Source organism: Mobula hypostoma, chromosome 6, assembly GCF_963921235.1.
Source record: "Mobula hypostoma chromosome 6, sMobHyp1.1, whole genome shotgun sequence".
Lineage (NCBI taxonomy): Eukaryota > Metazoa > Chordata > Chondrichthyes > Myliobatiformes > Myliobatidae > Mobula > Mobula hypostoma.
This window is the reverse complement of record NC_086102.1, coordinates 40169508-40197353: the sequence shown is the minus strand read 5'-3', so window position 1 is coordinate 40197353 and position 27846 is coordinate 40169508. Positions and strand designations below refer to the sequence as shown.

The following is a 27846-nucleotide window of genomic DNA, read 5'->3' as shown; positions in this document are numbered from 1 at the left end:
TTGTAAAGAATTTATTTATATAGTTTCATTCAAGTTCACTGAAAACACCATACAGATGAAAAGATTTTTCCCATTTTCTGAGGTTTATGTGATTATTGGACTGTACTTTATATTGGTTTCCTTCAGCTGTTCAGTGTTCTCTTGTGGATGATTGGCATGTGGGTGATCTGTTAATTTTTTGTATGTAGGAGGGGTGGTTGCATATTTTGGTGCTACTGTTGCTGTTCTTTTCTGTGAGTGAGGGGGTCGGGGATTACTATTGTCACTGTTTTCTTTTGTGGGTGAGGGGGCCAGGGACTGTTACTATCACTTTTTTTTCTGCAGGGGATGGGGGTTTTGGGGTCTGTGAGATTTGTTTCTTTTCTTTTTCATGCTGGATTGTGAGGGGGTTGATATCTTTTCTTTCATCAACACCAATGGTCTTTCTGTATTGAATGGCTATCCGGAGAAGACAAATATCAGAGTTGCATTGTACATGGATACTTTGACAATAAAATGAATCTTTGACCCATGATAAAATAAAAATAGAAAATGCAAGAAATGTTTTGCAGGTCAGGCCAGCCAGATCTGTGAAAAGAAAAACAAGAGTTAATGGCTTAGGTCAGAGACCTTTGTCAGATCTTGACCAACCTTGACCAAAATGGAGCTAGTTTGAGCAAAGTACATTTTGTAAAGGGCTCAGTGTTATTTTAACATGGTGCCGCTTCTGAAGAAATACTGAGAAATTGAAGCCATATCTGTTCTAAGGAGAGTCATCTGCTGACTTATAGCATCTCTCTGTTCGTGCAGGAGATCATCACAGACCAGCTGGCTGCTGACATTACCATTACTTTGCACTGGAGAACTGTGAGCTGTCATGGCTGGTATCCATGTGTCCTCCATGTGTCTCAAGTTGCTTATGAATGCCATCTCCCTGCACAGTAAAGACGTTTCTCTGCTGATGAATGGCCCCTCCTTGCTCAGTAAAGATATTTTTTGCTGATGAAAAAGAGAAAGAACGTCAAGCTGCCAACAGTTGGCATATTGCTCTTCTGTTAGAACAGTGTTTCCCAACCTGTTTTAACTCAATGCCCCCTAAAGCAAATTCATACTCACCAACACCCCTCATGGGTGCATACTTTCATACTTTCTGATGCCCCCATAGAGTAAGAACATGTCTACCATATGTTAACATGAGAAAAATGACTCTGCTTTAAATTTTTATTTATCTTTAAACCTAGCTTATACAGCACCTGTGCGCTGTACAGCAGCTTCAATATCAAGGTGATCCTTGAGCTTGATGGTTTTTTTTAGCAAGAGTTGAAATATTTGGTCCAAGTTGTTAAGCCTTAATGTCCCCACGTGTAACAATGTCAAAGCGGTTTCTGTTTTTTGTGAGTTTGTGGTTCACTGCTCCGAAGCCTCTTTCAACAAGGTAGGAGGATGGAATTGCAATGAAGAGCAGTTTGGCTCTTCTCGAAAGACCAGGAAACTTCATATGGTAGTGTAGCCACATACCACAAAAGCTGACATTTTTTAAAGCATTTTTGCTTCATCATTGTGGATTTCAGTAATTTCTTTGTGCAAGCTCTCTTCCTGTTCTTTCACCTTGCAAAGAAATGGGTTAATTACCCAGTCTGGAATTTCCAGGTCATTCAAGTCCTTGAATTGATTCTGAAAACCCTTCTTCAGTGACTGCAGGTGTAAGCAGTACTCTTACAAACCACCGTCTGTGAAAGAGAGTGCCATACTTTCCATGCAGGGAAACTGTGAGAACATTCTTCTCCCAGTGTTTTTCTTACATATTTCCAATTTTCCAATAAAATTGGTCACAGAACTTTTTGCCTGGATTAAGTTGAAATTCTCACCCTGAAGTTTCATACTTAGAATGTTCATTTTGTCATACAGATTGGCTAGGTATGCCATCTCGCCATATAGTTTAATCTTGTTTCCCAAGCTCTTGTCGATTTTGAGCAAAAATTCAACCACAGTGTCAAAAAGATCAAAGAAATGTTTTAAGCAGCAGCCTTTTAATAGCCAATTCACTTCAGTAGGAAGAAGTAAGTGTTCAAACTCTTCATCATTATCTTGGTATAACTGGCAAAATAATCTGCTATTTAATGGATGAGCTTTAATTTTGTTGATAGCAGATACTTAAAAGAGTCATGCTTGAAAAAAGTCTCTGGCTGAGGTTTTTGGCTGTGAGATGTTAACGATGAATTACACAATGGATTGAAAACAAACTTGGAATTTCATTTTTCATAAATACCACTAAACCAGCATGGCGACCTGTCATATATGGTCCATCTTTTGCACAAGAAATCATGTTCCTAATCGGAATACTTTTATCCTCAATTTACATTTTGAGCTAGTTGTAAATTGCTTCTCTATTGATAATTATTTTTTTAACTTTTTACAAAAGAAAATCTCTTCGTAAACTTTTCCATTTTTGATAAACCGTACATATGCCATTAGCAATGCCTCATTGTCTCGGACAATTGACTCACCTAGTTGTATCCCAAATTCTGTTCTTTGTAGTCCTGTGCATAGTTGATACTCAATGTCTTCACTCCCACAAACTGGGAATGCCTATCGGATGTTGACAACAGCAGCGGGTTGACACAATCGGTCAGGTTTTGTGCCTTAAGTTAGGGTGCTCCCCCATGAATCTGGAATGCACCCCCTCGATGACTTCTATTTCCCCTAACACCCCCCTAAGACATGTAACTACCCCCTTTGGGCATCACTGTGATAGAGCTTCAAGCTGCTCTTTGTGGCAGAGACTAGACTTCTAGCTGGATGAAGCTGAGTCTGAAAAGAGGAATGGGGTGCAGCAAATAGAGGTGCTACCTCAATGCTCTGAGTTCAGCCCTAACCTTGGATACTATGTGGAGTTTGCATGTTCTCCCTGCAACCATGGATGATGCAGTTTCCTCCTACACGTGGGTTTGTTTCTCGCATAGTATGGTGACCAAATCTGTACACAATATTCCAGCTGTTGCTTGATCAAAGTTTCATAAAACTTGCACCAAGACCACCTTGCTTTTATTAAGACCACCTTATTCTTTTAACTGACCATCTCCTAACTACATGTTTCATTCAATGCAGCATTTTCAACGTGAAAACACCTGTTCCATAGCTATAAAACTAAGAGGTGTTTAGGTCAGTCAGTGTTGGATTGTGCATGAAGGTCTTGACATTCCTTGTTCTAATTTTCTTTTTATAATGAGGAAGTTATTTGTGCATTGTTTCTTTAAAGCCACCATGATCCCCCAGCTCCCGCTCTGGGCCATATTTTCAAATCCCTGCCCCAATTCTTTTTTCATTGTTGTCTAATGCAGTTGATAACAAATAATGACCAGTCTATTCCCCTCTCAACTGGCACACATTTTGAATGACTGAACTATTGTTAAATCCTCAAGCATATAAGCACAGTGACAATCACCATTTACCATATCAGAGACAGTTAGTGGGACTGGACGGGGGCTGATTGGACAGGAGCTTTTGCAATATACGGTATATGTAAGAAATGTTGCAAATTTAGTTAAAAAGCATGTGTAAGGATTGGGAAATCAGACAGGGCACTTGAGGAATATAAAGGAAGCAGGAAGGAACAAGTAGAATCGGGAGGTCTAAAAGGAGGCATAAAATATTTTTGGCTGGTAGGATTAAAGGAGATTCCAAATCTTCTTTTTCCTCTGTACATTTAAATCAAGTGAGTAAACAGGGGGGACTTTAGTGCCTGGAGCCAGAGGAAGTGGCCAAGATACTAAATGAATACTTCACTTAGCTATCCACTAAGAAGAAGGACATGGAGGACAGTGGGACTAGGGAGGGGCATACCAAAATTCTAGGGCAAGGCAAGGACGCAGAGCACTGGTGAATAATGTATGTTGTTCTTTTGTTTGAGAAGGGTAATGGGGATAACTATGGGGATAGACTAGTAGACCTTACATCAATGGTAAGAATTAGAGAAGAGATTCTTAGGAGTACGATCTACTCTCATTTAGAAAGGTAACACTAACTAGTTTCCAAAAAATAGGAAAAGGAAGCTAATTGGAGATGGTCAGCATGATATTGCATGGTGGAGCTTACGTTTTACAAATCTGAGTTTTGGAAAGGTGATGAGGATGATTGGTGAAAGTAGGGCAGTGGATGCTGTGTACATGGAGCTTGGTAAAATATTCAACAATGTCCCTCATAGTAGGCAGATCCAGAAGATTAAGGCTTGATAGATTGGATTGAAATCTAGCTTTGCCATAGAACGCAGAAGGTAGTAGTGGAGGAGTGTTATTTTTCTGGAGGTCTGTGGCAGTGGTGTTCTGTAAGAATGAATGCAGGGACATCTGATGTTTGTGATATATTAATGACTTAGACAAAAGTGTAGATGGGCTATTTCATGAGTTCGTAGACAACAAAAACTTGGTAGAGCCGTTGATAGTGAGAAGGATTTGCAACGGATACTGCAGGATTTAGATCAGTCAGAAATATGTGCAGAGAAATGGCAGATAGTTTAATGCAGACAACTGAGAAGTGCTGCTCTGTGGGTAATTTCTATCATGTAATCAATTGGTAATAAATTTGTTCATTTTTTCTTTACTACAAGTAACTATAAAATAGAGGAAATAATTTTGAATGATTTAAAGATGAATTAAAAGTCAGGAGGTCAGATTGCATTTGTATAAAACTTTGATTAGGTCACAGTTGAAGTATTGTATGCCATTCTGGTCATCACAGTACAGGAAGGATGCAAATGAGACAGTACAGAGTGGTTCACAAGGACATTGCCTGGATCGAAGAGTATTTCCTATTAGGAGATGTTGGACAAACTTGTACTGTTTTCAATGACATTTTGGACTGTGAAGGGCAACATGAAAGAAGTATATAAAATAATGAGAGACATAGACAGGTAGGTAATCAAAATCTCTTTTTTTTCCCCTCGGTGGCAATATTAAGTACTAGATGGTGTAATTTTGAGGCATATTTAGAGAATTTTTTTTCTACAGGGAGTGGTAGATGGCTGGAACTTTCCACTCACTGTGCCGGGGATGTGATGGAAGAAGATATGATGACAACATTGAAGAAGAGTTTAGACAGGCACATGTAGAGACAGAAAATGGAAGGATAGAGACTGTGTGTGAGGGGATGGGATCAGTTTAAAGTGGTATCGCAGCACAGAATAGTTGGCTGAAGGGCCTGTTTCTATATGATACTGTTCTATGAAATGAGAATTTTAAAAATTCCGCTAAAATACATGTACCAGAACTTTCTAACATCATATCTTAATGTGGGTAATAATCTAATATCATGTAATCAATTAGTAATAAATTTGCCAGGTTTTTCTTCACTACAAGTGGTAACTATAAAATTGAGGAAATAATTTGAACAATTTAAGGATTAATTAAAAGTTTAAATTCTGTCAGTGCTGTACTGCTTTTAGCATTTTATGGTTACACATTCTGCTATCTGTGGCATTTCATGTTGTTTCATCTCCAGTATTTGTTCACACCTTAGTGTAATCAACCTGCTGTTTTAAGAGCGCTTATACTCTCTAATCCATTAATTAAGGGATTTTTGGCTCAAATCCTGCCTACCATTTGCTATGACAGCTTTCTCTTATGTAGCTGGTTGTAAGGGTATTAAATTGAACATATCATGTAGTTTCCAATGAATGTTTTCAATGATTTTTTTAGTTTAATCTGAAGAATGTCATCTCTACATCTTAGAACTTTTTCAGTCCAAGATCCTTGATTCTTTTCAACATTATGACAGTGGTTGATCATGCACCAAAATTTTACAATATTAAGAAATAAAGCTATATATATATATATATATATATATACACTTCAAAATTTATGTCCACCACACACACTAAATTATCATTGGATGGAGCGGTGTCTGCTATTTTGTAAAAGTGAGATTGCTGAGAATGGAGAATTTCAGGCATGGAATTTCTCATGAGCAAATTTTAAACTGTTGATGTAAATTCATTCTTTTAGAGATGGTCAGCAAATCCCCAACAGACTAGTACCATTTAACTTGGTATTTTTGTCACTTGGAAGCATTAGTAGAGTTGACACATGTCAGCAAGCAATCCTTTATGTTCCCAGAACTGAGAAAGTGAATTTGATGGAAGCACCAGTTGAGACTTGAAGAAGAAGGACTAAAATCTTTCTAAAGTATTTTGTCTTTAGGTTGTTAATAAATTTTGGTTCACTATAGCAATCTTATATTAAATTTTTAATGATTTTTTATATTCTATTTGGATTACAGACCTATTATTCCTTTTGTACAACAGTTGCCTGTGAATGTAATTCTGGAAATGACCAAGTAAGTTCATAACAACCGTTTATGCAGACTACTGATTTCTTTGATATGATATGTTGCTTTGATAACCTTTTACTTTTGTTTGAAGAAGTTGGTAGAAAAGAAAGTAACTGAATCAGTTGAATTTTTGATGTGTGTACATAATAACTGCTGATGAAGGTAAATACATTGAAAAGAAAATTTTAAATGTAAGATCGATATTTGCATTTATAAACCGCATTTCATAATATTAGATTGTTTGATTGTGCTTGAGAACCAAGTACTTTTTGAAAATTCAATGGATAGCATTGATTCAGTGTTTTGAAAAATGTATTTCTGGATAAAAACTGTTGTAGATTCTTTTTGGTAACTTGTATATCACCTTACTATATTTTAAAATTTGATCATGTATTACCATGCACATCATGCTCTTGGGCACAGGAGAAGTATCAATTAATTTGTAGTACAGAATTTATGCATCCCTTGTTATATTGGTTTTTATGTACAGTAAGGCATGCTTCCCAATCCAGGCAATATCCTTGTATATCTCCTCTGCACCCTTTATGGCTTCCACATCCTTCCTGTAGTGAGGCAACCAGAACTGAGCACAGTACACAGGATGTGGTATATAAGACAACTGATGAGTGCATTTATTAGTAAATGGACTCTGTTCAGGTACTTTTGCATCCTGACCCTTTTATAAGACCATAACACCATAAGACAAAGGAGCAGAATTAGGCCATTTGGCCCATCGAGTCTGCTCCATCATTTAATCATGGCCGATCCATTTTTTCCCTCCTCAACCCCATTTCCCGGCCTTCTCCCTGTAACCTTTGATACCATTTCCAATCAAGAACCTATCAATCTCTGCCTTAAATACACCCAATGATCTGTCCTCCACAGCTGCATGTGGCAACAAATTCCTCAAATTCACCACTCTCGGCTGAAGAACTTTCTCCACATCTCTGTTTTGAATGGATGCCCCTCTATCCTGAGGCTGTGGCCTCTTGTCCTAGACTCTCCCACCCTGGAAAACATCATTTCCATGTCTACTCTGAGTCCTTTCAACTTTCGAAAGGTTTTAAAGAGATCCCCCCTCACCCTTCTAAATTCCAGCAATTACAGACCCAGAGCCATCAAACGTTCCTCATATAATAACCCTTTTATTCCTGGAATCATTCTTGTGAACCTCCTCTGGACCCTCTCCAATGCCAGAACATCTCTTCTAAGATGAGCAGCCCAAAATTGTACACAATACTCAAGACGGGGCCTCACCAGTTCCTTATAAAGCCTCAGCATCACATCCTTGCTTTTGTATTATAGACCCCTTGAAATGAATGCTAACATTGCATTTGCCTTCCTCACCACCGACTCAACCTGCAAGTTAACCTTTAGGGTGTTCTGCAGAAGGACTCCCGCGTCCCTTTGCATTTAAGACTTTTAGATTTTCTCCCTGCTAAGAAAATAGTCCGCACATTTATTTCTACTATCAAAGTGCATGAAAATGCATTTTCCAACATTATATTTCATTTGCCACTTTCTTGCCCCTTCTCCTAATCTGTCTAAGTCCTTCTGCATCTTACCTGTTTCCTCAACACTACCTGCCCCTCCACCAATATATACAGCATAAAAAGAAGTGGTCCCAACACCGCCCCCTGCAGAACACCACTAGTCACTGGCAGCCAACCAGACAAGGATCCTTTTATTCCCACTCGCTGCCTTCTTCCAATCAACCAGTCTCTAACTATCTTAGTAACTGTCCTGTAATACCACGGGCTCTTAACTTGGTAAGCAGCCTCGTGTGTGGCACCTTGTCAAAGGCCTTCTGAAAGTCCAAATATACAACATCCACTGCATCCCTTTATCTATCCTACTTGTAATCTCTGCCTTCCTCCTTTCTTAAAGAGAGGAGTGACATTTGCGTTTTTCCAGTCCTCTGACACCATGCCAGAGTCCATTGATTTTTGAAAGATAATTTTTAATGCCGCCACAATCTCTAACGCTACCTCCTTCAGAACCCTAGGGTGTAGTTCATCTGGTCAGGGTGACTTATGTAATTTTAGGTATTTCAGCTTTTTGAGCACCTTCTCCCTTGTAATAGTAACTGCACCCACTTCTCTTCCTTTACACACTCTAACATCTGGCATGCTGCTAGTATCTTCCACGATGAAGACTGATGCAAAATACTCATTTAGTTCATCTGCCATCTCCTTGTCCCCTGTTGTTATTTCTCCTGCCTTGTTTTCTAGTAGTCCTATATCCACTCTCATCTCAGTCCTGACGAAGGGTCTCGGCCTGAAACGTCGACTGCACCTCTTCCTAGAGATGCTGCCTGGCTTGCTGCGTTCACCAGCAAGTTTGATGTGTGTTGCTTGAATTTCCAGCATTTGCAGAATTCCTCGTGTTTGCGTGCTCATCTCTTTTTTATTTTTTACATACTTGAAAAAGCTTTTACTATCCACTTTGATATTATTTGCTAGCTTGCTTTCATATTTCATCTTTTCCCTTCTCATGATTCTTCTAGTGGCTCTCTGTAGGTTTTTTAAAAATTCCCAATCCTCTATCTTCCCACTAATTTTTGCTTTGTTGTATGCCCTCTCTTTTGTTTTTACATTAGCTTTGACTTCCCTTGTCAGCCACGGTTATAATATTTTGTCATTTGAGTATTTCTTCACTTTTGGAATACACATGTCCTGCACCTTCCTCATTTTTCCCAGAAAAGCATGCCATTGCTGCTCTGCTGACATCCTTGCCCGCAGCTCCTTCCAATTTACTTTGGCTAACTCCTCTTTCATACCACTGTAATTTCCTTTACTCCAGTGAAATACTTTACTTTCTCCCTATCAAATTTCAAGTTGAACTCATATTGTGATCAATGGTTCCTAAGGGTTCTTTTACCTTAAGCTCCCTAATTGCCTCCAGTTCAATACATAACACCCAATCCATTATAGCTGATTCCTCAGGCACAACAATAAACTGCTCTAAAAAGCATTCAACAAACTCACTCTCGTGAGATCCATTACCAACCTGATTTTCCCAATCGACCTGCATGTTAAAATCTCCCATGACTATTATAACATTGCCCTTATGAAGTTTAAACTTTTTTACATTATCAGACCTATAGGTATCATTCTTCTATTTGCTATCCTGAACACAATTTCCTCTGATACATTTTCTTGAACTTAGAAACATAGAAAACCTTTGGCCCACAAAGCTATGCCGAACATGTCCTTACTTTTGTGCCTTCTGGGCCTCCTAGTTTTCGTGGTAACCTTAATCAGCATTTGAAGGTCTGCATCATTGAAATTTCTTATGGTCAGTATGTAATACTGAGGAAGAATTTAAATTGGCCTTTGCTTAAGGACTGGAAAAAATACATGGTGCTGTAGTATGTGACATGTTCAGTATATTTGCTGAGGACTTGATGCAACCAAATGTAAGTTAGATTTTGTTGCACGTTTGAAAATAGCAGTTACTTGTTTTCCACGACCGTAAGTCATTGAGTATGGTAGGTATCATTTCATTGCTGGTGAACTCCAGGAGTCATATTATGGGAACGTCAGCAGGCATGTAGGCTATTCTCTAACCTTATTTCATTGAAGATTTATGTATTAAATGTTTAGTAGTTATGCACCTTCCCACTATCTTTTTAAGACCGTCTTTATTCGAGTCACAATCATGAGAGATTAAACAGGTTCAACTAGTTCATGGTAGCTATAATAAACAGTAATAATTAAACACAAGTATTAAAAAACTTGTACATTTAAGAAGCTATTTAATTTGTTTAATTCTGAAAATGCTATATTAAATCTGGGCTTCATTATGTTAACCTGGAATTTGAAGGGTTTATTTAATTGCATTTAATTTAAAATTTAATAGAATTGATCTCCTTGCTCTAATATACATTATAATATAATTAAATCATAATGGAATGTTTCAAGAGGTAATTTTTATGTGTCTGCAAGGATAATTTTTTGCACGTATGAACAATTTGGTTATTTGTAAATTGTATTCTGGTACAATTTGAAATTGTCCTAAGTGATTATTGCAAGTATTTAAGAAGTATTTTTTAAAATTCTTGTATTTAATTTTATCAGGCATTTTAAAATAATCCATATACATTTTAATAGCATTAGGATATTTCATTATATGTGAAATATTGCTTGATTTGGAACCAGCACTTTCATTTTAATTGGAATCATATTGCTGGTGCCAAAGGACACAGGGTTATAATACACAGAATATCACTTTTTAAGGAAGATTAATAAATGAGGCAACTGCAGGCTGCTCAGCTTATCGATGGATCTGAACATTGCTCTCCTATCCCAACTCAGGTTTAGCATTGCTAATCGTGCTTCTATCCTGAGTGAGATATCATAGAGAGAGGATGACCAATTTAAGGAGCAAAGTAATGGGCGTATTTTCCTCTGAAGACGTAAACCAGAAGAAGAATGTTGTTATCAAGAAGTGAGCTCTGCCATCAAGAATAAGCTAGACCCATATCTATATGACTCTCATTGTGGAACTGCAAAGGGCCTATAACTGGCTCATTTTAACACAGAATACACCAGCAGTGGTCAACGGTGCATTCACCCAACTCTGGAAGCTTTGGATGAGGCCAAGAATGATTTCTACTCCAACCTTGAAAAAATCTTAGTTTGTACCTAGAGTGTGAAAAACTGATGTTCCTGAATGATTTTCACAATATGGTGATAAAATAATTTTCTGAAAAGACCGGCAGTTTATGAAAAGTAACTCCATGGAGTTCTTTTCCTGACAAAGATTTTAAGTGCACAGTTTTGTCATAACCAACACTTTTGAAACAGTTCCCTTTGAAAACCTGTTATCTAAAGACCAAATGGTGGATGGAAAATAGTTAGGTTCAGAAACTTACTATTGACTCTGATCTCCGAGGGTTCTTCAGCATCCTCAAAACTATTTGTATATACTATTTATAACCCAAACCCAAATGCCCCATCAAATTGAGATCAAAGAACAATTAACACCTCTGTAAGGAACACTATGAAGACGTCCTCAACCAGGACTCTCTCCTTGGTGTGATCTTTCTTGATTCCATTCCACAGCAGCCTTTATGGTCCAATGTTGTCATCACTCATAATGTTTAAAGGCGCTATCCCAACTGAAGGAACAACAGGGCCTCAAGAACAGACAGTATTGATTTGTATTTAATACTTCAGTAATAATTGAATAATATTGTAAATATATTTGGTTAAGCATTGCTGGTTTGAATAATTTATTACAGATTATATGTGAATGTACATGAATGTGAATTGCATACATCATCATGCCACTGCATCATACATGCATGCCTTGCTTAAAGTAAAAACAAAGTTAGGCACATTATTCCTGGCTCTGTGTTTTTATTTTGATTAGTTTTATGTTTTGAAGCTTCAAGACATAACAGTGGTGACAAGGAAGTTTTAAACAAAGCTGAAACGACTACCTACCTGTTGAAACGCAGCGAGACGCTTGAATTAAAATAAAAGTGCAGCGATACAATTGAGTATAAAAAAGGCAGAAAGCAGACAAATTCACTGGTTCATAAATTGTGAGTACCAGATAATAATCATTAATTTAAAAAAAAGCAGTAATACTTCAGAAAGATAGGTGCATTTAGTTGCACAAGAGATAACTAGTTGTTGTATACTAAGCAATATTGAGCAGTATTTTAAAGCAAGTGAAACAGCTAAGGAGAAACGAGTGCCAATTTGGTGAATGCATTGGGTGGAAGAAACAATGTTAGAAGCTTGTCTGCTCCAACTAAAGCAGCTGAAATGAGCTTTGCTGATATCGTGAAAGTAATGCAGGAACATTTAGAACCGAAACCATTGTTGATTGCAGGACATTTGCGTTTCATAAGCAGAATCAAAAGGAAGGAGAATCCAGTTCAGCATATGTTGTTGAATTGTAGAGATTGCCTGAGTATTCAGTTCAGTGATGGGTTTGATGATGCTCTGAGAGATTGTTTAGTTCATAGAATCTTACAAGAAAGTATTCAAAATTGGATCTTAACTGAAGCACTTTATACAATTTAAACAAGCATTTGAAATTGCTGTATCAGTGGAAAAGGCAGACAGTGATGCAGACAGTGTTCCAGTCAGCAATGAAAGTAGCGTGAACAAAATTGTAACGTATAAACAGAAACCTGTGTCACCATTGTGGCAGACCAATGCAGGTTTCAAGGCGAAACTTGCAGAAAATGCAACAAAGACACATATAAAGAGCATATCAGACAGAAAACAAAAATAAATGACTGCACAAGGAAGAGAAAAACATTTTTAAAAAGTCAAATTGCAGTTTCAACAAGAGCACTAATCTGCATGCTGTTGATGAAAACCCTGATAATAATGAGAGTGGCACAGGATTAGGTTGCCATGAGATGTACTATGTGAAAACTAACAAGAGATAAGCAATATGGCATACACCAGAAGTGAATAGCAAATTAATTAAAATAGAATTGGATACTTGCTCAGCTCTTTCAGTAATTCCACAAAATGATCTTGCATCGCATTTCAAAGATACTAAAGTGAAGCCTACAGGTATCCAACTAAGAACTTACACTGGAGAAACGATAAATCCTGTGGGAATCACACATGTAGCAGTGAAATACAACTAACAAGGCACATTGAGCTTGCATGTGGTAAAAATAGGAGGACCAGTTTTCTGGGGTCATGATTGTGTGAGACGGGGTGGGAAGGAAGGAGGGAGGGAGAGGGAGAGAGAGAAAGAGAGAGAGAGAGAGACTACAACAAATCACACAAACAATAAAAGCAGGCAACAGCATTTGGAATGAAATTGAATCCATAGATCTCCAGCCCGGAGCATCTGAGCCTCAGCCTCAGTTCATCACACAGTGGGGCAAATCTCTCTCAATCTCACCGAGAGAGGAGTAAACATCACGGAAGAGCATGCAGAATCGGTCCTACTCTCTCCTCCGGTGCTTAGATTGATCCAACTGATCCAATTGATCTGGTTTAGGTGGCTGGGATCCGAAATTCCTCAGCTCCGACTCCCCTCCAATTCGTTCGCTCCAACTCCATCTCCGACTCCAATTCCATCTCAAACATGCCTTGATCTTGCTCCGACCACTTCTGCTTGAATATGCCATGCTCTGACTTTGTATTGCACCCACAAGCCTCGACCTTTGAGTCAACCTTTCCTTCACTCACCTCTTCATTGTTTGCAGTGATAGTTTACCACAATTTACCACAGAGAAAGTGTTATTAATGAAGTATTTAGTCATATTTCTTGCTTTAGGAATCACCTGTCACCCAACTTCTGTAGCAGCATCTTAAACCAGAAGGTTTAAAGCCCTTTTAGTCGAAGTCAATCTGAAACGCTGTTCAAAGCTGAGAAGGGAGTTATTTCCATATCCTGCTTGAAGTTTATATCAGCCAGTATTATTCATGGTTTAAATAAGTTCTTATCTGATCATTTATTTAATTACAGTTTGCAAGTAAATGGCTGCTATAATTCAGCATAAATATCTTCCCAAACTTATTTTGAATAGCTTGAGGCTGTGAACAGTACTTACTTTTTTTTGTTGGATTGTGGAAAAACTTACCTGAGCAATTTACATCTAAACAGCCACTGTAAAGCATGGTTTCATCTTGGATTTATTTACATGCCCTAATAAAGTTGAAATTCTAGAGGTAATTTTGCTTCCTTTTGTATTTCTATTCCAAAATTTATCCTGTGCCAATTTATTTCAGGGATGACTGTCTGACAGATGATGAGGATTTTGATTTTCGGACTCCATCCAGGCAGACAGTAGGGGTGCAGACAGATTACAGGGACAGCGAAACACAAACTGACCCATACTCTCCAGAATACGTTGTACGTCCTGGATCAGCTCCTGAGCTCCTCACACTTGCTGCATTGAAATTTGGTGAGTTGTATGTAAACATGGAAGAATATTTAGTAAATTATTAAGCTAATCACACTTAAAGTAATGCTCAAAAGTGCTCAATTATGGAGTACTCCATGCTCTGCTTTGACTTGCAATTAAAATAAAATTAATAAAAATAATTCCCCTAAATTATTTCTTTCCCTGAGAAAAAATCTAACTAAGCAAAAATGTATATACGGATAAAGTAACCCTGTAAAACTAAAATTTCAGCTCTTAAAAGCAGCTATTGCATCAAGCCATGTGCCAATGGGATAATTTAACAGTTTCATTGTTGTGGGCATGTCAGCACTATGTTGAGCCTTCATCTGGTTTGCAGGCACATCACCATTGCGACACCATTAGAATGCAAAAGTAAAACTGAGTTTTTCTTAAAGCATATTCCGGACACTATCTCAATTCCTTAACTATTCCATTTCTTCCATGTGACTGGAGGCCGAGGTTTACCAGCAGGCTTAGCGGAGGTGGAAATGATAGAACGTGCACGAGAAAAGCGGGCTTGGGAAGCTTCTATACCTTCACTGAATGATCGCAGGCAACTTGAGAAAAGGAAGAAGATGATGGAAGAGATTGAGAGAAATGAGTGGGCATTCCGGGAGCAAGAAATTGAAAAGTAGGCAGTAAAACTCAATGTTAAAATTAAATGCTCTGGAAGAATTTCATTCGAATGATCAAATTGTGTATGTTAAAAAAATGCAGTTTTGCCTTGGACTTGTTTGTAAAACAATTGTTCAGCTGAGCACAATACAATAGACATGTAACAATGTATTTTAATTGGGATCAAACAGTAGATAAAAGGCTGTAGCAACTTGGGAATTAGAAGATTCTAACTGAATTTTCTGTAGATTAGTACGTCAGTCTGTTATTGAAGGAGATGTGGACAGTCATTTGTCTTGCGTTTTGTCTGGCCTCTCAGGAGGGCACAAACAGTTTCACAATATAAATCTGAATAGAACCAGGGAATTCTCTTGCTGTTTTGCCCAGTGCTTATCCTACAGATAATATTTTAAAATAGTTGTCCACTTACAGTATTTCATTACTGATTATAGGACTTTACGGAAAGCACATTAACTACCAGGTTTCCTACTTTGCAACATTTATTTTGGGTGTGACTACCTCCACTTTAGTGAGACCTGATGTAGAGTGGCCAACCGCTTTGCTGAGCACCTTTGCTCATTCCACCACAAACGGTGGGATCTCCCCTTTCAGTTCAGCTTTCCATTCTTATTCCAATATTTCAGTCCACGGCCTCCTCTACTGTCACAATGATGCCACTCTCGGGTTTAGAAGCAACACCTCATATTCCATCTGGATAACTTCCAGCCTGGTGGCATGAACATTGGTTTCTCTGTCTTGTAATTTTTCCTCTCTCTCTTTCTTCTTTTCCCATTCTGGCTCGCCTTTTGCCCCTTCTTCTTGCCTGCATCTCTTCCCTCTGGTTCCACAAAGGATTCTGCAATTTCTCTGCAAGTGTGTTTACTTGCTTATCCTTGTTGTGAAATTCCCTACCTCCCAAAATTCCTTTTGTAGTTTTAAGAGTCTACTTACCACCTTTTCTTTTTTGATTAATCATCTGCCCTAACACCTCATAGTGTGGCTCAGTGTCAACATTTCTTTCATAATGACTTTGGCACATGCTGCTTTGAAGTGCCATATATTTATAATAAACAGTTCTTTTAAAGAACTTATCCCTTCCTTAATTTTGTCATTTGTGTATACTTGAAAAGCTTATACTTTTAATAATTTGATTTTGTAACTTTGCTTTGCCTTTTGTATTTCCTTAACCTTTAAGTTTCTTACATTCACCTTCATCCTTTTCTTCAATATTTAAATATCAGTGATATAACCATATAACAATTACAGCACGGAAACAGACCATCTCAGTCCTTCTAGTCTGTGCCAAGCTCTTACTCTCACCTAGTCCCACTGACCTGCACTCAGCCCATAATCCTCCATTCCTTTCCTGTCCATATATCTATCCAATTTAACTTTAAATGTCAACATCAAACCTGCCTCAACCACTTCTGCTGGAAGCTCGTTCCACACAGCTACCACTCTGAGTAAAGAAGTTCCCCCTCAGGTTACCCCTAACCTTTTGCCCTTTAACTCTCAACTCATGTCCTCTTGTTTGAATCTCCCCCACTCTCAATGGAAAAAGCCTATCCACGTCAACTCTATCTATCCCCCTCATAATTTTAAATATCTCTATCAAGTTCCCCCTCAACCTTCTACACTCCAAAGAATAAAGACCTAACTTGTTCAACCTTTCTCTGTAACTTCGGAGATGAAACCCAGGCAACATTTTAGTAAATCTCCTCTGTACTGTCTCAATCTTATTGACATCTTTCCTATAATTCGGTGACCAGAACTGTACATAATACTCCAAATTTGGCCTCACCAATGCCTTATACAATTTCAACATTACATCTCAACTCCTATACTCAATGCTCTGAATTATAAAGGCCAGCATACCAAAAGCTTTCTTCACCACCCTATCCACATGAGATTCCACCTTCAGGGAACTATGCACCATTATTCCTAGATCCCTCTGTTCTACTGCATTCTTCAATGCCCTACCATTTACCATGTATGTCCTATTTTGATTAGTCCTACCAAAATGTAGCACTTCACATTTATCAGCATTAAATTCCATCTGCCATCTTTCAGACCATCTTCTAAGTGGTCTAAATCTCTCTGCAAGCTTTGAAAACCGACTTCATTATCCACAACTCCACCTATCTTAGTATCATCTGCATGCTTACTAATCCAATTTACCACCCCATCATCCAGATCATTAATATATATGACAAACAACATTGGACCCAGTACAGATCCCTGAGGCACACCACTATACACCGTCCTCCAATCTGACACACAGTTATCCACCACTACTCTCTGGTGTCTCCCATCTAGCCACTGCTGAATCCATTTTACTACTTCGATATTAATGCCTAACAATTGAACCTTCCTAACTAACCTTCTGTGTGGAACCTTGTCAAAGGCCTTACTGAAGTCCATATAGACAACATCCACTGCTTTACCCTCATCAACTTTCCTAGTAACCTCTTCAAAAAATTCAATAAGTTTTGTCAAACAGGACGTTCCACGCACAAATCCATGTTGACTGTTCCTAATCAGACCCTGTCTATCCAGATAATTATATATACCATCTCTAAGAATACTTTCCATCAATTTACTCACCACTGACGTCAAACTCACAGGCCAGTAATTGCTAGGTTTACTTTTAGAACCCTTTTAAAACAATGGAACAACATGAGCAATACACCAATCCTCTGGCACCACCCCTATTTCCAATGACATTTGAAATATTTCTGTCAGAGCTCCTGCTATTTCCACACTAACTTCCCTCAAGGACCTAGGGACCTTGATGTCTTTTACTTTACATTAAAATTTTCTTTCAGTTGTTTGTATATTCTCAATGCAACTGTATTAGTTTGTTTTGATCCCCTTAGATAAACTATTTCACTGCAGTTAATGATACTAACACTTACCCAATACCTGAAAAATAGTCCAGTACCTGTATATATTAGAGGTTCCTCCCTTTGCCCTCGATCCCATCCCATCAGGAGGCATGTTTCCAATACAGCTCTTCTTGCACCCTTTCCTATTGCCTGTCTTATCCAAGGGCTGTCCTTTGGCTGTGTTTTGATACTTTTTTTTTGGAGACTACCTCAGTAAATATATTTAAGACAAGGTTGGATAGATTTTTGCATAGTAGAGGAATTAAGGGTTATGGGGAAAAAACAGATAGATGGAAATAAGTTCAATGTCAGACCAGCCATGATCTTACTGAATGGCGGAACAGGCTCGATGGGCTGGATGGCCTACTCCTGCTCCTATTTCTTATGTTCTTAAGCTCTTGTGAAATTAGCTTTATGTTTGTTAAAGGCTTTGATTTTTTTTTAAAACCAGGAACATTTTGTTTTGAAGAACTGCAAATGTGTTGATTTAAATGATTCATTGCTGTATTAGCTAGCACATCAGCTCAGTAAGATATTGGAAGAATGTTCCAGAAGCAAAGCACAGTGATACAGTAAAGTGCTTCACTGGAATGAGAGAAGGATAAAATATTGTAACAGAATTTATTGAAGGAGCATAATGTGCTGTCTATGGAATACACCAAAACATCTCATTCATTGGCAAGGGATTTGTAATGAATAGATACAGAATTATGGTAATTATGTAAAAGATACGCAAGGGAAGGTATGTTTATATGCAGAGGCTTATTCAATATGGAATTTGTTACCTAAAAAGGCAGTGGAAGTACCTTTCAAAGGGGAGTTGGAAATGTATTCGAAAGGAAAAAGTAGCATGTTTGACTTTGGATTCCCTGTTCCTGTACCGTCTATATAATATATTTCAGTAATTTTCTGAGATTAAAAAGGTAGGCTTGCAATATGATTTTTACAAAATATATGTTTTACTACTTCTTGAGGCTTCAAGAAATTCGATTAGATGTTCTGAAGAGCTTGTTAAACCAACGCGAAGCAAAGCAACAGGAAATGAATGTGAAACGGATTGATATACAATGGTCCAAACAACAAAAGAAGAAATCAGTAACGATAAAGAAGATAAGACTGGAGCACATCAAAGGTCACACTTTTATTTGGTTCACAGTTTAACATTATGTGAGGAATGATGAGAAAAACATATCGTGACAGAGTTCTTAGCTGTGTTGATTCCCATGTTGCTGGATTACATTGCTATCCTTTTTCCCATTTTAAGAAAAGAAAGTGACTTGTATAGATTGTAATATCTTTGGGTAATATCCCCATCTAGCATTATATATAATGTCATCATTAGTTAGTCATGTTATGTCAGAATTAATATTTCAGATTGGTATATCCATGGATTAGCTACATAATTCGAGAATTTTCTGCCTTCCAGGTTTACTTCTGTTTTTCGATAGGTTGTTTTCTTGAAGAGTAGAAAATGTGAGCCAAATCTCAGATCTTAACAGCTCTACACTCAGTCTCAGTGGGGACTGATGTTGAACAAGGCCACATTGCCAATGAAAATTGAGATGCTAGAAATCTGAAATGAAAAAAGAAAATGCTGGAAAAGTTCAGTAGGTCAGGCAGTACCTGTGGGAGAGAAATTGAGCTGTTGTGCAAGACCCTTCTTGAGAATTATGAAAGATAAAAATCTAAAGTAGTTTTCAGGTCAGAATTTCTGATAGAGGGCTTTATTCTTGCAAAATTAACCCTTTTCTTCCACAGATGCTGCCTGGCCTATACAGTAAATTATTTGTTAAACACAAATGGGCTCATAAATTCAAAGTGATTTTGGCTTTAACATGAGAAGTGTTGAGTTTATCTCTTAATAGCTCATTACCAACAATCAAATTTTAAATGATAGGAAAATGTGTTATGTGTTCAGTTTAATATTTTGACTTTTTTCTAGAAATAAGAAAATTAACAGCTAGGAGAAGAAATGTGGAAGGGACACTTGAACGGCGTAGCCTCATAAAGGACTATACAAATTATGGTTCAGAGGTTTATGCACCGATTTCTCGAACTGGTCAGTTTCCAGACCAGAACTCAGAGCGATTTGTTGTGAAAAGCCATTTTCTATCCACATACGATGGTAAGTTAGTGCTATAGTAGTGTACATGTGTATAACTTTTGGAATCTAGTTCATCAAAATATCCGAAAGAGAAACTTTATACATTCATTTTACAAAAATAACAAATGGATTCCAAAAATACAAAAAGAAAACCTGAAGAAAGTAAAGATATTTTTTATTTAAAATATAAGAAACAAACTGAGATAACCAGTGGGTTAGGCAGCACCAGTTAATGAAACAATTTAAATTGAAACAGCAGTATCCCATTTAGCTATTTGAATCAAATCCTGATTGATCTGTACTTCATTTAAGTCCCTTTCTCCATCTCCTGTCAAATCCTGATCCAAAAGAAAAGTAACTCATTTTTTATATTGAAAATGCCTCTTGACTCATGAAAAAATAAATTTCATAATAAATATCTTAGTGTAATATTTGCTGGAGAAATTTAAACTATATTTTCTGCTAAATTTTTGCTTTTCTTCTTTTGTGAGTTTGCTAGTTAAAGCTTTTGAGATGGCTGTCCATCACTTTGTTATTAAATTTTAACCCCTTTGCAATTAAGACCAACATTTTCATAAACAATGATAACATTTAATGGTTCATGAAATTAGATGATCTCCCCACCACCACTTCAATGTTGACCCCAAACCAACCCCTTACCATCAATGTATATACTGACCCTTAACCTTCTTCCTAATGGTGGCCTTGATCTTCATCTCTCTCTCAGCTTCACTATTCATTACCAACACAGCTCCCTTTCCCTGATCCAAGACCTTGAGCTGGTTCTGTTTCATGATCACCTTTCAATACAAATCCGTGCGCACACCATATTTCAACATCTTATCCATTGGACTACCTGACACAACAGTAGCTGCAAATTCAGCATATAATTCTCATCTTTCCCTTCCCTGATGTTTCCACTCCTGAGTGACACATTTTCATTCATGAAAAAGTGTGTAATACCTATTCAGCAGCAGGCCCCAGGCAACAATAAAGCTGGCCGTAGTGACACACAACCAAATGATTTGGTGCACTGCCTCAGCTACTTGCATTTGGGCAGACTATAATTTTTAGCAATTATACTGTGAAACTTGAGTCATTTTTTAGTTTATATTTGATTTGATTGCTTCTGGTACAAAGGTACTAAATAGACATTTCACAGCAGATTGTTTTAGTGAGGGGATAGAAATTGTTCGGCTTTCATGCTAAGGCTAATTGATAGATCAAGTTTGGGACTGGGTCAGAAGTTACTCAGGAGCAGCTTCATATACGCTAACGACAGGCTGAGCTTTTTAAACTGGACGTAGTTCAGAAATAAAACAATATAAAAATACTGTTTTCTGATTTTTCCCTTTAAGAACCTAGTGTAGACTGCTAATTGCCTGGTACAAATCTGGGAATCACACTCTGCCTGTTTGAACAGGTTTGTAGCTGGGCTTTAAGGACAAGTTTGTATATTTAAGCAGTCTCTTAACAGTTTAATCAGGTCAGTGCTTGGTGTTAGTAGGGTATTTAAGCCGTTCCAGCCACCTATTATTCCAGATGAAAATTGCCCGAGCTGACAGATAAAAGAATGCTTTTACTGTTTTTATATGTTACAATCATGCAAAAATCTTCTGTCACTGTGAAATTTCTGAAGTAGTGAATGCAACTGTGTACAGTCTGATTCTGTACTATCATTTAAGGGATATCTTTGAAACTGTGGGAATGCTAGCTCTGTGTGAAGTGTTTATATTCATAGGAGTGCAACTACAGGGATGGTCAGTTCATCCAGCTTTTTGAAATATTCTCTGTCCAGCCAACCACACCAGCCATTATATCTCAACACAGGGATAGCCGTACCCAACTTTGACAGATGCTTAATATAAACAGAGGTGCCATGTCATTTTTTAAAATTAGTTGATTTTACTTTATAGTATTTCCATTCAACCACATACTTCTGCTGCCCAAGCCACAGAACAGTTTTACTAGCCTTTATATGTGGTGTCCTGATGGTATTTTCATCTACATACTGATTATCATTATCTGGTTTGCAGATATTCTACGCAATTATGTTGCAGATACTGGCATGTACATAGGTGCATATTGGAAAGCTGTACATCCCTCATCTCCCAGTATTAAAATTAATTAAGGAAGGGGAAAGCAACAAAAAGCAGCAAATCACATCCCAGGTATTCACATTCTGTTGAGTAACAAATCCTGTGTGTGCCTGCAAAATGGATGTGAAAGATCCCAGTGACCTGATAACTTCACTGCAAAGTTAAAGGATATCCACATGTTCTACAAGCCAAATTACAAAATGCACAAAGAAAAAAATGTGTTTACTTAAGCTCTGCTTCAAAATAATTGAAAGGGAGATTTATTGTTTTTTAATGGTTTCAAGTTACTGCAGGCCTGTACTGCACATTTTAAAAAATGCTTTAGGTCTGCTAGATTTGGAGGATTCGCTGCCTGATTTTGTTATTCAACCACGTATACGAATTCAGAGACCAAAACTTACAACAAAGGACGGCTTCTTGAAGTATTCTGCTCGCAAGGAAATGGAATTGGCTAAGCTTCATAAGGTACATTTGGTGAAAAGATGCAAGTGTGGGGGGTTATCAACTCTGATTTTGTAAAGTTAGTTTTATGAGTTTTGAGGAATTCATCTATACAAGCATTCAATTATGGATTTTTGTTATATAGCATTTACTTCTTTCTTCTACAATGATCTTTAGTGTAGCCCAGCAAAATAATTATTTCACACTGCATTCAACATTCTTACTATGACTTTCATGCATGTGATAAACCAGTTCACATAGACATCAATAGATGTTTGTAGCTCTTACCCACTGAAAGTGCCACACACCTTTTGGAATAGAAAGCACTGTGGCTAACTCACAGAACTGGATTAGAAAGCACTGTGCCCCAATGTGCTCCATTTACACTTGAAGCAAAAATCAAATTCTTTTGCCTTCACTTGGGAGTCATTTGCAGATCAGCTGGGAAGCTTGCTGGCAGCACTGAATTAGAACAGTAACAACTCTGAACTTTGGATGAGTACTAAAAAGCTTTTTTCATGAGTTATTGGCTCTTGGTCACCAGAAATGGTTTGGTTTCTGGCATTAAGGAATTGTGTCTAGAAAGGGCACCCAACAGTTTGAGTCAGGTAACCATTCTTTAAAATATTATTGTGCAGAAAGAGGAGAAATAACTAATGTATTGACAAGAGATTTTTGACTTGGTGGAATTGTGTTTGTGTTCTTGCAATCATGAGTATGCGAGATAGAGAGAGGGACACATAACTAGTATGTGTGTGTGCTCTCTTATGTGCAAAACATACATGCACTTATGTATCTGTTGTCAGACTGAGCCTCTCGTGAGTATGGACATATTGCAGTGCTGATATTGTCAAGTGTTGCTTAGCCAAACTAGCACCAGATCTACGATGGTACATTCTTGTTACCTCTCACTCTGCCTAGTTCCTGCTGATTCTACTTTGTTAGGATGAAAGTTTTTGGTATCTGCCTGGTAATTGTAACTTCGTCAACTGAGGAATTTGAGTCATTGTGAAATCTGGAAACTTGCTCCCAGCTGAAGATAACCATGGAACCACAAAGTGAGATTAAGACAATGCTGACCTCTCCTTTAAAATAAATTACCCTTGATGGCATATAATATAGGATCAGTTCATTAGATAGCCAACTGAATGTCCTGTAATGGAGAATTCAAGGTACTAGGCATTCCTAAAGAAGCACAAACTCTTTCTTGAAGAGCATGGTAGAAAATGAGATTTGAGTAAGAACGGGAGAAAAAGGCACAAATCTCCCACACTGCTTGTTAAATTTATTTTATGGCAAAAGAATTACTAGGCCAGTTATTGCAGCCACTATAGTATAATTGCTTAATCTGTTGTCGCCTGATAGGCTTGCCATTTTAGGAGAGAAGTTCAGTCACAGAGAATTTGTGGTTGGAAACTGAAAGTCCACCAGAGAGATCAAATGGCACTTGGAATGTCAAGAAAGAGAGGAAAACTAAATGATAAAAAATAGTGAGGCCACATAATTGAAAAACAACAATAAATGAAAAAAAGCAAAATTTTGTGTTTTTCATAATAAGACATTCAACCTACTTTAAAACAATTATAATATTTCAGTGTGTGGAAAGCTGTGAATAGCTTACTCCATTCTTTGGTAGAATATATTTTTTCCTATAAGTTAATTAAACTCATGGCACCAATCAGTAAAATTATAGCAAGGGCTGAACTATCACATTTAGGAAGTATTTTGCTTCTTCCCCTGTCATTGCTCCCAATATTGAGTTTGTTCTCAGTTTGGTTCCTCACTACCCCCCCTGCTGCCCCCTTCCACACACCAAACTCATGCATTTCCCGTCCATCCATCTTCGTTTACTTCACTGAGCAACATTCTCCCTTTAGCTCACTGCTTACATGGGTATGGTCATTGATATTTTCTTCTCTCGCTCTAACTGAGAAAGCTTTGATCATTTATTTTTCCTCACCCATCCAGGAGAAGTTTGATCCCAGTGAACAATATTGGCATTCCTCACCCCTGCCACAACCATCGTCTGGGCATGATTACCTCTCCTTCACTTCCCTAAGCAGCAGCACTTCAGTAAACCATTTTGATGAAGATTGTTCCATCTATGTTTACTATTCCTGTTATCTTCTCTTTTCTCTCTTCCTTACCCCTCCTTCCAGCACATGCCTTTCTACTAACTTGGAGAACATTGTTGTGAAAATATTATTATTTTTAATGAGCTAGATGTAGGAAGTATATTTTGCACTAATAGAGTATTATATGATTTACTGATGGTGAACTTAATCATATCTTGAATACTTAAAAGTAGTGGGAAGTAAACTAGCAACATCTTTATCTGTAAAACTCAGGCCTTACAGGATGCAAAATTTAAAGGTGAAAAGCAGGAAAAGCCTCTCCGCTTTTTGTACAAGATTATTAAGCCAGCTCCTCGTCCTCCAACGCCAACAGTTGAACCACCACCTGAGGTAAGGACGAAGCTACTCTTCAAAGGCAAAACTATTTTTTCAACAATTTATTTTCCAAGACAGTTCATCCTTAAAATAAAAATATGAACATCACAGAGTTTGACAAACATGAACATGTATAAATAATAAGACTGGAGATCTTGGTTTGGCATAACAAGAATTCTTGAATGGCACGACATTGCACTTACCAAAAAAGGCCATTCGTCCAAGAGGGATCACAAATCAAACTGACTGGATGTCTATGCCTCACACAAGCCTTCTTCACCAATTTTCATCTAACTTGATTGACAAGTCATGTTTCCTGCTCAGGTTGATCTAATGTTCCCTTAAGTGGCATTGCTATGGAGGATAAGTTCTAGTAATACTAAATGATGGAACAGGCTCAGAAGGTTGTGTAGCCCACTCCTGCACTTTCTCCTATGTTATAATAAGACACACAGAAGAAAATAGGGAACTACAAATCAGTTTGCCTGCTGTCTGCTGGTAGCAAAATGCTGGAATCCATTGCAAGGTTGTGATAACAGGATATTTAAAGAAAATAATAACATTAATAAACAAATTAATGTTGTTTTGTGAAGTGAAAGTTATGTTTAACAAAAAGATTTTTTTGTAGATCTGTCTAACAGGGTAGATGAGAGGGAAACGTTTTTTGATTTTCAGAAGCTATGTGATAATGTAGTAAATACAGGCCAGGGCATGCTGGAAATCCTGCCATATTGCAGCCATTTCTCACCATGCACCAGCAAATTCAGGATTCCTGTGCAAATGTGGAAGTCTGAACTGCTTGTCTATTCTTTGCTGGCATTTTGTGATTGGCGCTTGAACTTTATCTATATTTTATAATCGAAATTACAATATATGTAATAACGAAGAAATATTTACCAGTCACTTTTTGTTGAGGAGTATATATCAAATACATAAAATGTTGAATGATGACAGTACTCCAGAGATAGTTATAGATCTGCTGTGATCTACAAGTCCAGAATCTGCAGATAACAAACAAGGCAGCTGGGTTTGGCACAAGTTTATGATATTTTGTATTTGTGTCATGTGGAACCATCAGCAGGATTTTGCTAAAAGGAGCTGTCTCAATTCAGGTCAGCTTCTAAGACATTGCATTGAGCAATGGGGGGCAGTGTCAGAATACATTCTACTTCATCAGAAAATTTACAAACCTATTGAACATTGTTCAATTATTAATGTTAAAAAAAATATAAAAATACTTATATAGTTCCCCAAACCAAAGAACCCTGGCCAGGTCATACAATAATTTTGTGTTCCCATTGCCTGGATCTTAGGTTAGAAAAAACTAATATATACAGTTAGCAGCAACTTTAGGACATCTACATTCATATGAAAATCCTGACGGTGATGATTATTAGTGAGGAAATGTTGGCAGTTGAACAAGTCACTACTGACGGTTCAGTACAAACCTGAACCAGTGTTCCTTGACAAAATATTGCATGATGGCGCCATCTTAAGGAAAACAGTTCAGCTGCATGCAAGCATGCACTGCCTCATTTATGTATCTCATGATGGAGTGGAGATCATTGATGAAGCAGATGAAATCCTGGGCTGGCAAATAAAAAGGCAAGCTGCTGAAGGAACTTCACCCAAAACATTAATTGTCCATTCCCCTGTACAGATGCTGCTTGAATGGCTGAGTTCCTCCAGCAGTTTTTTATTTACTCCTGATCCTAACACTTGCAGTTTCTTGTGTCTGTGTTAGTAAGTACCTAACTACTGCTGCTGGTGATATCTTCTATCACATTCCTGCTGGTTGAGAGGAGACTGATTGGGTAATAATTAGCTGAACTAGATACATCCCGTTTTGTGAACAGAATCTTTTTGGGCAAATGTTCACGTTGTTGGTTAGATGGCAATATTATGACAATATTGGAATATCTTGGCTAGAGGTACTGCTAATTCTGGAGTATAGATCTTTGAAAATACAGTAAGCATGTTATTTGGTCTAAGTCTTTGCTGTTTCCAGTGCTCCAGTTATCTTTACACATTAAGTGAATTGCACTGGTTAAAGACTGGCTTCTGTGATGGTGGGATATCAAGAAGAATCCAAGAATGATGATGTACTGTATCTGGCACACCTAGCTGAACATGATTGTGAATGCTTCAGTCTTGTCTGTAGCACACACAAAATAGTTCAGGCACGATTGAAACTGCGGATATTCTTGGAGTCGCCCCCTCCTGTTACGTGTTTACTTATCCACCAGCATTCATGACCAATGTGTTGGTTACGCAATAGCTTGGCTCTGTCTTTCTCATGCTGTTCAGCACATGTACAGCTAGGTTGTGCTGCAGCTGCACTAAGCTGGCATTTTGATCATTTTTAGATATGTTCCCTGCTGCCTTTCTGCATTCCTCAATAAATGAGGACTGACCCCCTAGTAGTGGTTGAGTGAGGATTATGCTGATCCATGAATACAAAGATTGCAGCAGTTATATTGCTGCTGATCTTCTGCTTATGATACCTCATAAATATCCAACATTGAGCTGCTGGATCTTTTCTAAGGCTATCCCATTTATCACAACTATAATGACACACACTCAATGAAGAGTATTTTCAATATGAAGACATGAGCTGGCAGGAATTATTTCTACCAGTGCTTCCATGGATAGGTCTAATTGCCATGGTCAAGTAGCTACATGATGAAAATCAAAAAGACTGCAGATGCTGGAAAGCTGGAATAAAAACAGAAAAGGCATAACAATCCCCACAGGTCGGTCAGTAACTACAGAATGAGAAACAGTTAAGATTTCAAGTCTAAGTCCCTTCATCAAGTTTGAAAAAGAGAACCTAGGAAGCGGGGAAGTGGGTGATGACAATGGCTGGGACAAGAGAGTTTCTGTGATAAGGTAAATAATGAGGCCATTTAGCCACTGTCTGTGTAATGTGTTGCTAATGTGATAAAGTCATTTACAAGGAGCTCTGCCTCAAGAAGCAGCATCCATCATCTAGGCCATGTTCTCTTCTCGCTACGACCTTCGGACAGGAGCTACAGGAGCCTTAGGTCCACACCACCAG

General features: G+C 37.8%; 1 protein-coding gene across 4 annotated transcripts in view; it reads left to right on the top strand.

Annotated features, from left to right (window-relative positions):
• The window catches only part of cfap91 (cilia and flagella associated protein 91), a 98276-nt gene that overhangs the window by 30942 nt on the left and 39488 nt on the right, over nucleotides 1–27846 (top strand). For all 4 annotated transcript variants that reach the window (XM_063049850.1, XM_063049852.1, XM_063049851.1 and 1 more), the window contains 7 exons: nucleotides 6253–6309; nucleotides 14019–14194; nucleotides 14648–14825; nucleotides 18669–18826; nucleotides 19637–19819; nucleotides 22223–22362; nucleotides 24687–24803. In XM_063049850.1, the coding sequence (XP_062905920.1) occupies nucleotides 6253–6309; nucleotides 14019–14194; nucleotides 14648–14825; nucleotides 18669–18826; nucleotides 19637–19819; nucleotides 22223–22362; nucleotides 24687–24803 (1009 nt within the window). The remainder of the gene's footprint in view (nucleotides 1–6252; nucleotides 6310–14018; nucleotides 14195–14647; nucleotides 14826–18668; nucleotides 18827–19636; nucleotides 19820–22222; nucleotides 22363–24686; nucleotides 24804–27846) is intronic.